This window comes from Empidonax traillii, unplaced genomic scaffold, assembly GCF_003031625.1.
Source record: "Empidonax traillii isolate 1590-97213 ecotype Southwest subspecies unplaced genomic scaffold, ASM303162v1 scaffold819:size405531, whole genome shotgun sequence".
Lineage (NCBI taxonomy): Eukaryota > Metazoa > Chordata > Aves > Passeriformes > Tyrannidae > Empidonax > Empidonax traillii.
Genome location: NW_020956012.1, coordinates 172,928 through 184,949, shown reverse-complemented (window position 1 = coordinate 184,949; position 12,022 = coordinate 172,928). Strand labels below are relative to the sequence as shown.

The 12,022-nt window shown below is 54.2% G+C and overlaps 1 protein-coding gene across 1 annotated transcript; it reads left to right on the top strand.

Annotated features, from left to right (window-relative positions):
* The first annotated feature begins 865 nt into the window (after nucleotides 1–865).
* On the top strand, nucleotides 866–11,736 carry ALDH4A1 (aldehyde dehydrogenase 4 family member A1). The gene is made up of 15 exons (XM_027901890.1): nucleotides 866–928; nucleotides 1,917–2,010; nucleotides 2,286–2,378; nucleotides 2,487–2,534; nucleotides 2,815–2,970; nucleotides 3,333–3,482; nucleotides 3,576–3,650; nucleotides 5,976–6,163; nucleotides 6,924–6,997; nucleotides 7,451–7,647; nucleotides 8,022–8,069; nucleotides 8,414–8,566; nucleotides 8,768–8,889; nucleotides 9,542–9,660; nucleotides 10,107–11,736. Exons 1-15 carry the CDS (start codon nucleotides 894–896, stop codon nucleotides 10,217–10,219), a joined length of 1,665 nt encoding a protein of 554 aa, XP_027757691.1. The 5' UTR covers nucleotides 866–893; the 3' UTR covers nucleotides 10,220–11,736.
* Nucleotides 11,737–12,022: the final 286 nt, after the last annotated feature.

Below are 12,022 nucleotides of genomic sequence, written 5' to 3'. Positions count from 1 at the left end.
CTCTCAGTGCCAGACCCCCCACGGGCTCCTCTGTGCGAAGGCGGGGTGGGAACTTGTCGATGAAACGGGTCCCAGTTGTTCTCTGGTGACGAGGAAAACACAAAAAACTATAAAATAAACACCAAACTCCTGGTTAACGGCTCTGTGTGTTAATTCTTGGGGTGGAAAACGCCCTGAAACTGAAAGTATTTGCGTCTGAGGAGAAAGGGATCATCTCTCCCTGAAACCCCTCAGCCCAGATGATTTGGGGTCTTCAAACAGCCCAAACTCCCCTCAAAATTAGGTTCTTTCAGCTTAAAACATGCCTCTCCTTGGAAATAAAAATACCCTCTGCACACCTCAGCGTCCTTCAGGTCCCATGCACAACGCAGGCCCTGGGGTTAAAAATCCCCTTGGGTTAAAATCCCCTTTTTTTGGGTTAAAATCCTCCCCTTTTAGGAAATTTTCATTCCCAAAGGGTCTTTAAGTTGCTTTTCTCCCCACTCCCACAACCGGGACCGGCCAAGACCCGCGCCCGGGCACAGCCTCTCCTTCGCCTCGGGGTGCTTTTCGTTGTTGTTTTTTTTTCATTAATTTCTCTTTTTTTAATCATTTTTGGCCCCTTCCCACGCCCCGCCCCCTCCCACGTGCTGCCGCGCCACCGCCCCCCGGGCCGGGCGCAACCACCGCCGCGCGGGGGGGTTACACGGGGGGGAACACCCCATTCCCGCCTCACGCGGGGGGGCACCGCCGGCAGCCTCACGCACAGCCGGGGGCGGGTGTGGGACCGCTCCGCCAGAAACCCTTTACCCGCCCCTTTTCGAATTCATTATGCAATGAATGGTTTTGTCCCCACCCCGCTCCCCCCCCCGCGCAGGTTGGTGGCGGCCGGCGGGCAGCGCGGCGGGGCCGGGATGTGGCGGGGGCTGCGGGCGCTGCGGGGCTGCGGGTGAGTGCGGGGTCCCGGAGCCTTCCACCTCCCGTTCCCACCCTCCGGTCTCCCTCCCGGGAAAAGCCCCGGCCCCCACAGCCCTCTCGAGTCCCCTTCTGGCGCTGTCCCCACGCGCGGCGCTGTGGGAGCCCCGCGGGGTGCGGGCTCAGGGTCCCCTCGGGCTGCTCTGCCGGCCCTGCCGTGCCCCGCTCCGGCCGGGAATCATCCCCTGCCAACCGCAGGCGCTCCCACCCACTGGGTCCCCTTGTTTTCCACCTGTTTTCCTCTATTTTCCCCTTACCCCCGCCATGTTTTGCCTCTTTTCACCCGTTTTCCTCAGTTTACCTCGTTTTTCCTTTCTCCCCGTTTTCATCCTCTTTTCCCTTGTTTTCCCTCTTTCCCTCCCGTTTTCCTCCCTTGCCCTCCTGGTTTTCCTCCTTTCCCCCTTGTTTTTCCCCTTTTCCTCTTGTTTTCTCTTTTTCTCCTGGTTTCCCTCTTTTTCCCTAGTTTGCCCCCCTTTCTCCTCTTGTTTTCCCCTCTTATTTCCCTTCACGCTCTCTGCCTTTTTCCCCTTTTCCCTCTTTTTTTGAGCATTATCGCTGAGCTGGGCAACTTAACGCCCGGTGGGGTTGGGAAGCTGCCAAGGTCCAGCTCTGCTCGGGGTGGGTTCAGAGGTGCCAGGCCGGCTTTTGGCCCCTGGACTTTGCCGGGAGCTGGGGGAGCATCGGAATGTTGGAGCAAGCCAGATCGATTCGGAGCTCACCCTGCACCTCGTTAGAAACGCCTTTTCCAGCCGTTTTTCCATAGTGAGGAGAAAGGACGTGTGGCTGGGGGCGATGTCCGGGCTCAGGTCCCGGCTCTGGCATCATCATCCCAGGGGTGGAATGGAGCACAGGCGGGATGCCACGGGACTGATGTGGCCGGGGAGACCGGGATTAAGGTGTTAACTGGGCTGTTGGGAAGCAAATCCAGCAGGGATCTGGAGGGATTCCTGCTCCTCCCCCAGGCGGAGATGTCAGCACCACTCGGCCATCCAGGTGACCAACGAGCCGATCCTCGAGTTTAAACCTGGCAGCCCTGAGCGAGCAGCACTCCAAAAGGTACCACTGCCAGGATTTTGGGGGGCTGGAAGGGCCTGGGTTGTGCTGCTCCAGGCTCTCCTTGGGGTGGGGAAGCCCCATCCTGCCTGGCTCCTGCTCGATCCCTTTGGAGATGACTGTGACTCCTGTCTCCAGCCCCTGGACACCCCACACCCAGGGGACCAAGGGAAGCTGTTCCCACGTTCCCTTTGCTCGTGGGCTGATGGAGAGGACGGATGGAGAGGGAAGACAGATGGATGCTGCTCCCACCACTGTGCTCTCCTCCTTTTGCTCAGGCCCTCGCTGACCTGAAGGGCAAGACTGAGGACATCCCGTGTGTGATCGGGGGGGAGGAGGTTTGGACGCCGACCGTGCGGTACCAGCTCTCGGTGAGTCCGGGGGGATTCAGATTTACCGAGGGACAGCAGGGCAGGGGGAGCACCTGGAAGGAGGAGGTGTGGGACTGGTACCTATGGAGGCTTTTCTTCTCGTTTCAGCCCTTTAACCATGCACACAAGGTGGCCAAGTTCTGCTATGCCAGCAAGGTGAGCACATCTCACTGTCCTCCCTTTCCTGGGGGGAAGGAGCAGCATTTTGCCTGTGAGATACAAATCACTGCTCATTTTGTGAGCTCAGAGGCTCCAGGGGCAGCTGTTGGTTTTCCAAGTCCCAGGGATCTGGGAGGCCATACCAGGAGCTGCAGATTTGGGGTTGTGATGGGACAGTGGCTGCTGGGGTTTGTGCCTGGGGTGAGTGACCCCTCGCTTTCTCCTCTGCCCTGGTGGTGTGTTCCTCCTTGTTTACCTTTCCCCTTTTCTTCTGCAGGAGCTCATTAACAAAGCCATTAACGCTGCCTTGGCAGTGAGGAAGGAATGGGATCTGAAACCCGTCCAGGATCGAGCCCAGATCTTCCTGAAGGCAGCTGACATGCTGAGTGGCCCCAGACGAGCAGAAGTGCTGGCCAAAACCATGATTGGGCAGGTGTGGGGGATACAGGAGGGACCTGGTGGATAGCTGGGGTGAACAGGAGGGAATCTGGGGAGCTGGGAATCAGGGAAGTAGGGCAGGCAGAGCTGAAAAGGTATTTTTTGGCCGTGGGAACTGCTATGATGGGGTGCAGAGTGATCCTTACTCTGCTGAGAAAGCAGGAGGGGAAGCTGGGAGCCAGGCATCCTGGGAACACGCAGCTTGGGAGGGCTTGCAGGAGGCCACACGTTTGGGAGCTGAGCATGACTCCCGTGTGAGAGGCATCCCCCAGAGCTCACCTGGCCGTGCTGTGCTGCACTGCTGCTGCATCCCCCTCCTCCCTCAGTGCCTTCATTGTCTGGGACCTCTCCTGGCAGGGCAAGACCGTGATCCAGGCAGAAATCGATGCTGCTGCGGAGCTCATCGACTTCTTCCGCTTCAACGCCAAGTACGCGCTGGAGCTGGAGCAGAGCCAGCCCCTGAGCGTGGATGTGAGCACCAACAGCATGGTGTACCGGGGGCTGGAGGTGAGGGAAGGCTCCCACCTGCTGCAGTTCCCCCTTTTTGTCCCAAACTGTGATTTGGTGGCTCCCACTGGTTCCTGTCCTGTCCCCCCACAGGGTTTCGTGGCTGCCGTGTCTCCCTTCAACTTCACAGCCATCGGGGGCAACCTGGCAGGAGCTCCAGCACTGATGGTGAGCATGGTGAGGGGTCTGGGGACAACCAGGGAGGGAGAGGATGGTCTGGACAAAGGCTGAGAGCGGGATCTGATCTCTCAGGCTGTGGTTTGCCTGGTTGGGAATCTGCAAGGAGTGAATTTAAGCCTCCCCGTGTCAGTAGGACACACAGCAGGGGTCCTGCTTGGCATTCCCCTTGAATTCAGTCAGCAATTAGACTCAGACATCTTTAATTATGATAAGTCATACCAGCGGCCCCATTTTCACTGGACAGGTGTGATGGAGTAAGAGTTGGAAAAGCAAGAACTGCTCAAACATGCTCTCCCAGAGGTTTTATTTTTAAGCAAAGTGTGTTTTCACTCCCAGCCTGCATTTTAGATCCAGCGAAGGGAAGAAATATGAACATGCATGATGCTTGTCTTGTTAATGGGCCTTTGGGGTGCTGTCAGGACAGGAAAGTGTAACCAGTTTGTAACTGCCCAGATTCCTCTTGGATGATGCTTTTCGGGTGTGATGGGGTGAAGGTAGGAGAGGGCAGGTCGTGGCCCTGGCATTTAGCACTGAACTGGGAGACAGGAGATCTCCATGGGCATGAAAGATAGTCCAAAAAGTCAAAGTATTGGTAAAAATAATTTCTATAGGTGTCCCACTGTGTGGAGCTTGGGAATACCTGCATTTGCAGCGTGGATTTTGGGGAGAGACTGTAATAACCTGGTGAACTTGGGACAGGATTCATTAATTTAATATTGCACTGAAAAAAACCCCAAACCACAAATTATCCTAAGCTCTTTATTAATTAGGTTCAGGTTTCCTCCTGGCCCCAAAGACAGGCCCTCCAGCAACAGTTGGAGGTGGAAGAGATTGGAGAACACCAAGCTTTTAATTTGCAAATGTCACATTTAAACCCATATTTGAGGTGAAGCATTTGAACCTGTTCCTTTTGTAGGGGAGGGATGGGGAGAACAAGGAAGAGGGTGAAGCTAGCACAGCTGGGATGTTTTTTGGAGGAGGGAGGTCATTTCTCCCATCCCAGGATTCCATGGAGGTCCTTGACATTGGGAAATGTGGTGATAAGCTCATCCCAGAGCGGATGAGCTGTGCTGGGATGGGGTGAGCCTGTGCTGGCAGCTCTGATTGAAGGTCTGCATCCTGCAGTGCATCCAGCACTCCCTCCTCGAGTGTGACAATGAATTCCCACGGGGATGCAGCAGGTGATGAAATCCCTCTGCTCTCTCTGGGCCAGGAGCAGAAGGGAGCAGAGCATCAGCAGGTGACTTGAAAAGCTCAGCGGCAGGGGGTACCTGGAATTAAATTTAGGAGAAAATGGTATTTAATAGGGGGATATTAATTAGAGCCCCAGTGTTTCAGCCACCACAGTGCTCTTCCCAGGGGATTAAACATTGCTGTTGCTTAAATAGCTGGAGAGATCAATGCAGTTAATGCCGTTGCAGCGTCGGGAACGGGATTTCCTCGGGATCGGAACAGCCACTGCACCGCCCTGGAATCCGGGCTGCTGGGACTGTCTCCGTCAGGGCCTGGGGTAGATTTCCCAGTTGCCTGGAGAGTTTTACTGGGTGTGGTTTAGTTTGTTCACTGTTTGGAGTGGAAGGATTAGAGAGGCCCAGGAAGGAGCTGTGCCCAGGAGGGAGCTGTGCCCAGGAAGGAGCTGTGCCCAGGAGGGAGCTGTGCCCAGGACGGAGCTGTGCCTGCATGACCAGTCCTTGGCAGGAGCCTGACCAAGACAAAGTCTAAAAATCCTCCTGCTGCCCCCCCGGCGCTGTGACCCCATGCAGGGGTGCCCAGCAGTGTGACAGGGACACAGGGCGGTCCCTGGCCCCCGTGCCTGCGCATGGAGCTGGAGGGAGGACGCTGGGGCCGAGCCAAAGGGGTGGGGTGTCCCCACCTGTGTTTTCCAGCCTGTCGTGCTGTTCTGTTGTGCACATTTAGTTCTAGCCCAAGGTCTGGTTTCACTGCTCTGCCTGGCACAAACACCTGCTGGGTCGTGCCCAAAGCTGGTGGCAGCGCTGGTGACATCATAGCACATTCCTTGGCAGCGCTGTCCCTTTTCGTGAGACATAAACCAGGTCTGCGTTTCCAGCTCCTCTTAGGGAAGGCAAAACTCATCCCTGGGCAGGGAGGGTGTGGAAGGCTGGCACAGTGACCCGGGGGCATAAAGGGGAGTTTGTGCCTTCAGCTGACCGAGGTGGTCACAGTCCTTTCCAAAACCAGTGATGTGGTGGAGCTGGTTGTGAATGACCCAAAGGTGCCACCGCTCTGGTCTCACCTGCTGCGGGACAGATGTGTTTTAAGCATTTCTCATGGCTGTTGTTATCCCCTCCCCAGGGAAACGTGGTGCTGTGGAAGCCCAGTGACACTGCCCTGCTGTCCAGCTACGCTGTGTACAAGATCCTGCTGGAGGCCGGGCTGCCCCCCAACGTGGTGCAGTTTGTGCCGGCGGACGGGCCCGTGTTTGGGGACACTGTCACCAGCTCCGAGCACTTCTGCGGGCTCAACTTCACCGGGAGTGTGCCGTAGGTTGGGAAGGGGGGTGGCAGGGGCAGAGTGGCTGGGTGCCCCTTTGCCAGTGCCTTGAACACATAGTCCGGGTTTCAGTAGGGCAGCAGACAGATGACTCTCCATTATTACACATTGGATTAAAATAGGGTTTCAAACGGGTGAAAGAAGTGTCTTAACCAGGTTTTCTTGTCACCCAAGGCACAAGAATAGCCAGACTTGATGCTGTGACTTGGCTTAACAAACGGTGCTGCTCGGGGGGGATTTGCACACTGGGGTCTGGCCGAGTGTCATGGGGTGTCAGTGCTGCTGACTTAGTGATGCTGAGGGCCCTGGCAGTCTCCACGGACTGTTAAATCCAGGGATCCCACTCCCCCAGCAAGGACATGCTCAGATGAGCATGGGGCTGGAAAGATGGGAAGCTCATAAATTAGTATTAGTGGCTGTGCCTCCTGATGGGAGGTCGTTTGCATTTTTATTGTTTTCCAGCCAAGGGGTTTGTCACAGTAAGGACCAAAAGGAAGGGGGGAAAGGGGAGGAAAAGAAGCTTCTGCCAGATGCTTTTCCCTGTGACACTGCAGCAGTTTATTTTTAAAACTATGGGGTTGTTGTGTAGTGCCTTTGCTTTGGTATTTACAGTCTCATTCCCAGCATCTCCTCTTCCTCTTGCAGGGCATCCTTTCTTTTGGGAGTGGCCCTTCAGCAGGGCCTTTTCCAAGTGCCACCCCTGTGCGCAAAGGCAAGAGTGCACTAACCAGCTCCTCCTTCCTCTTCCAGGACTTTCAAGCGGCTCTGGAAGCAGGTATCTGAAAACCTGGATCGCTACCGCAATTTCCCACGCCTGGCTGGAGGTAACTGCCAGCTCTTCCACCTTTCTAGAGGAGGCCATGCAGGGGTGGGGAGGGTCCAGTTTCTCCTCTACTTGAGGAGAAACTAAAGTGAGGGTCAGGATTGCTCTCCTTGGGAGCGGAGGACACAGTAAATTTCTGGATATTTAAAGGAGTTACGGCACCAACAAAGGATGGGCTTTAGTGATGTGGAGCTGGCACTTGGGTGGGAGGTGGTGCTGCTCTGGGGCTGCACAGCCTCCATGCAAAGTTTGGGAACTCGGGTTGGTGCTTTTTCCAAGAGTTTTCCAAGCCTGTTCCAGCTCCATGAGCTCTGGGTTGTGCTCTGCGGATCGCGGCACTCCTTGAGGAGCTGTGGACCAGGCGTGGTGACCACAAGAGTCCCGGTGCCTTTTGGAGCTGGCACACCCCTGACGACTCCCTCCTGGCCCCTTTCCCTCCCTTCCCCGTGCCCAGAGTGCGGCGGGAAGAACTTCCACGTGGTGCACAGCTCTGCCGACGTGGGCAGCGTGGTGAACGGCACCCTGCGCTCGGCCTTCGAGTACGGCGGCCAGAAATGCTCGGCCTGCTCCCGCCTCTACGCCCCGGACTCGCTGTGGCCCCAGATCAAAGAGAAGCTGCTGGAGGAGCACGGGAAGATCAAAGTGGGAGATGTGAGCGGAGCTGCCGGGAAGCTGAAGGGCTTTGCGGCTCAGCGGGTGGTTGATGGGATTAGAGACTGCGGTAACTGGCTACTAATTCCTATTGAACCGAGCGTTTTATCCACTGGTTCTCCCCACCACAGCCCCTCCGTGCCCCCCTTCATCTTTTTTTTTTTTAGTGATTAGAAATTAACTTGTAGCCAGAGTCTGCAGGAAGGATTGTGTAAGTGGTGAGTCCTGCAGACTAATTGAAAAGGGGAGCTTGAGCAGAGGTGTGTTTGGAGCAGAGGGAAGAGTTATTTGGGGAATTTCAGCTCCTTCTCATTTAGGAGTTAACTATTTGGCACAGTGGGTGTTTGCATCACCTCCTTTCTGCCTTCCCACAGCCTGCCCAGGACTTTGGGACTTTCTTCTCTGCTGTGATCGATGACAAGGTGAGTTCACTTCTTGTGGTGCAAGAAAGTATCACCACCCAGCTCTCAGAAGTGTGAGGTTAAAAGATTTTTATTTACAGCAAAATAAGAACATCAGCAATAAGTTAGAGCTGATTATCAGCTGAGTGTTGCATGTCATAGTCACTGCCCTTCTTGAAAAGTGGGTTTTTCCTCTCAGGAATTATGCTGGATGTGAAGTTCAGAGCACTCAGAACTGTATTTCCATCTCCCACTCCTCCTGAGCTGGAAGAGCACTAAGAGCAGCATATCGCTGAAAGGATTTACCCAACCCTCCATTCAGACCCCCAAACCCAGCCTCTTTGTTATTATTCCCTTTTCCCAAGTCCTTTGCACGAATCAAGAAGTGGCTGGAGCACGCCAAGAAGTCCTCCAACCTCACCATCCTGGCCGGGGGTGGCTGTGACGACAGCGTGGGGTACTTTGTGGAGCCGTGCATCGTGGAGAGCAAAGACCCCCAGGATCCCATCATGAAAGAGGTGAGAGCACCTTTGGGGAGGGGGCAGGAAAGGGGCCCTTGGTGTCCATCCCAAAATCCCTGTGGGGTGTGTGACCAGCTGCCCAGGCTCTGGGTAAGCTGCTTCAGGGACGTTCCTCTCCCTCCCATTCGAGCTCGTGGGGTGCTGAAGCACCCGGTGCTCGTTGCCCCCGCTGAGGGTGTTGTTTGTTGGGCTGCACAGGAGATTTTCGGGCCGATCCTCACGGTCTTCGTGTACCCCGAGAAGCGCTACAAGGAGGTGCTGGAGCTCATCGACACCACGACGCCGTACGGCCTCACGGGGGCGCTCTTCGCCCAGGAGAAGTGAGTCCCCAAATTCCCAAAATTCCCAAATCCCGCTGCCTTCTCCCTTCTGGGGTGAGCCACGGACCTTCCCTCTCTCCAAAGGAGGAAAAAAAGCATTTCCCACGAGGCTTGTGCTGCTGTTAGCCCTCCTCCCGCTGAGGAGGGGACAGTTTTAAAGTAGTTTTTCATCCCAAAATGCCTTTTTTCAGTAAGAAACTATCCAGAGGAACATTTGGAGCGTATGGGAGGGTGCACCCACAGCTCCCCTCAAGCTGGAGGAGGGCTAAGAGCAGTGTAACCTCAAAGAGAGACCATCCATAAGTTATCATAAAATCATGGAATGGTTTACAGGGACACCTTCCACCAGCCCAGGTTGCTCCAAGCCCCTTCCAGCCTGGCCTTGGACACTTCCAGGGATCCAGGGGCAGTGAGAGATAATTAATTGCCTCCATTTTATCTCTCTGAAACTTAAAAAGAGACACACACTAAAGAATAAGGATAATTTCAGTGAGCTCCAAGTACCCAGGAGCTGTTTCAGTGTGTGTTAAACAACAAGCAGCCCTGGAAATGTGCAAAAAAGGAACACAAAGATGCTTTTGGCCCAATCTGAATGGCCCCAGGAGAGCAGGTGTCTGCTGTTGCTGTGATAGCCATGTCTGTCCCTCCCCAGGAGGATCATCGAGGAGTCCCGGAGCATCCTGCGCAACGCCGCCGGCAACTTCTACATCAACGACAAGTCCACGGGGGCCGTGGTGGCTCAGCAGCCCTTTGGGGGCTCCCGAATCTCAGGTGAGACCCAAACTCCTGCCTGGAGACGCAGATTCCCCGCATGGCCCTGCTGAGCTGAGTTGGTTATTGCGATAAGAATCCAATTTCTTCCAAAGCGTGCATGCAGAGTCACAAAAGCCTCTTGCTTTTATTAATTTCCCTAATTATTCAAAGCATTACCTAATGCTGTTACACCCACTTCCAAAAACCACCCCTCCCTGAGTACCACCCTCGACACGCCTCTTGAGTTGGAGGTCCCAAAGATACCTTATCTTCACCCTCCTCATCTTCTTCCTTGGTCTTTGACACAGAGCCTCTAAATGGTTGTATCAGGTGTTATGTCTCTTCCTCAGTACATTTTTACAGATAGAAAACTCCTCACCTCATTAAAATCCCTCGTTTGTTAAAATTCCTAACAAAGAACGTTAAACAGCACCTTAGGAATCTAAACTTGCCTTCCCAAACAGGCACCAATGACAAACCTGGGGGTCCCCACTACCTCCTGCGCTGGACGTCCCCCCAGGCCATCAAGGAGACGCACGTGCCCCTGCGGGACTGGCGTTACTCCTACATGCAGTGATGCCTCCAACCCCCCAGCCCTGCCCCGGTTCTGCTGAGCCTCAAACACGGCGGCTTCGCAGCTGCAACCTCACAGAGCACTTCAACCTGCTGAGCTCTAACCTGACCAGCTTAGGTTTTCTTTTTAGAGGAAAGGAATTCTCTGTTATTAAACTGTGGACTCCAAAGGCCTTTTGGTTTTCTCAGTCGTGTGGGATGTGGGTTCGTGGTGAACGTGACAGTGTGGGGTGGATGATCTTAAAGGTCTTTTCCAACCTAAGTGGTTGTATGTGAGCATGCTTAGTTAATTAATTAAGGGGTGGTTGCAGAGGCAGACCTGGACCCCCGTTCCCTTCTTCAGTTCCCTTTTCCTGCCATTTTTTCCACCCCCAGCAGTCCAGCCCAATTCCCTCTCAACTGGGCTGAGAGGGAATTAGAGCAGGAGATGAGCATTGAGAAGTTGGCCCTGGCCCTCTCACTTGTACAAAGCAATGTCCCCCAGTTTGTCCCCCAGGCCTCCTTTACCCCCTCCAGCAGGAATTCCTGGATATTAAGGTCTGCCTGTATCAGCCTTCCCAGGTGGTGTGGGAAGCCAGGCTTGTTTTAAACTCCAGATCAGTGTGGTGGGAGCCCTGAGTTGTGTTTTCCCCCCATTCCTCAAAATATTTGGGATGCAGGAAGGAAGCTTGGCAGCAGGCAGGTTGTGCCAGGAGAGGGCAGTTGTGGTGCTGCTTGGAAATAAGTTTAAGTGCCTTATTCCATCCCTCCAAAGCCCTCAGTCGGTACTACCTGCAGGAGACCTTTCAGATGAGCTCAGAGTGGGCTCAGACATGGGGCAGATGAGCAGCAACACCCCCCTTGGTCCCCTTATTTTATTACTGGCTGTCAAGGCCTGGGAACACTATTTCCAGTGTTCCCATAAGTTGTTGGTTGCTTCCACTGCTCTGATCCATGTGTGTGCACTGGAAGGAAAGATCTCAGAGATGTTTCAGTAATGGGAATGTTCCTGCACCATCCCCGACCACCTCCAGAAGGAATTTAAGTAGGAGCAGGAGGTGCTGGGACAGCAACAACAGGTCCGGGACCCCACTCCCATCCCAGGGAGCTGCTCTCTGACACAGCCCCATCTCTGAGGCTCTGCCAGCTGCTGAGTTCAGGAGTTAAATCAGAAGTTTAATTAGTTCTGACCTTTGTGGTCTCTGGTCGCTCCATCAGCCAGGACTCAGCGATGGGACCTGCAACGTAAACAGGAAAAGGGATCTGAGACACGAGGCCTTGAGTCCTCCCAGGATCAGTTCTAATTTACAACTGTATTTGTTTCTAGCACCTACAATTAATAACTGCTCACTTATCAGGATTTGCAGATAGAGTGGATAACCCTGTTAAGGCTGTTGTAATAAGCATTAGGTGTTGATCTCAGGATTGATACCGAGCCGTGCCTGGGCTGAGCTCAGGGTGCAGGTCAGGGAGGAGTGGCAGTAATTCCTGTGGATCCTGGTTCAGCTAGAAAAATGTGCAATAAAAGAAAGTACAAGTCTCTTTGTGTTGTTGTTTTATGAATTATTTCTTCAGATTGTTGCCAAATAAAAAGTGAAACCAAATGGGCTTTTGGGACCTTTAAATAAACCAACCCACTATTGTAATTTCTGCTAAAACCGAGACATTCTAAGACGTGTGGGGAGAGAGAGGCAGAAACAATGAGTAAGTGCTTCATTCAGAATCCCAGAATGGTTTGGGTTGGAAGGGACCTTAAAGTCCATCCCACCCCTTGCCATGGGCAGGGACACCTCCCACCAGCCCAGGTTGCTCCAAGCCCCGTCCAACC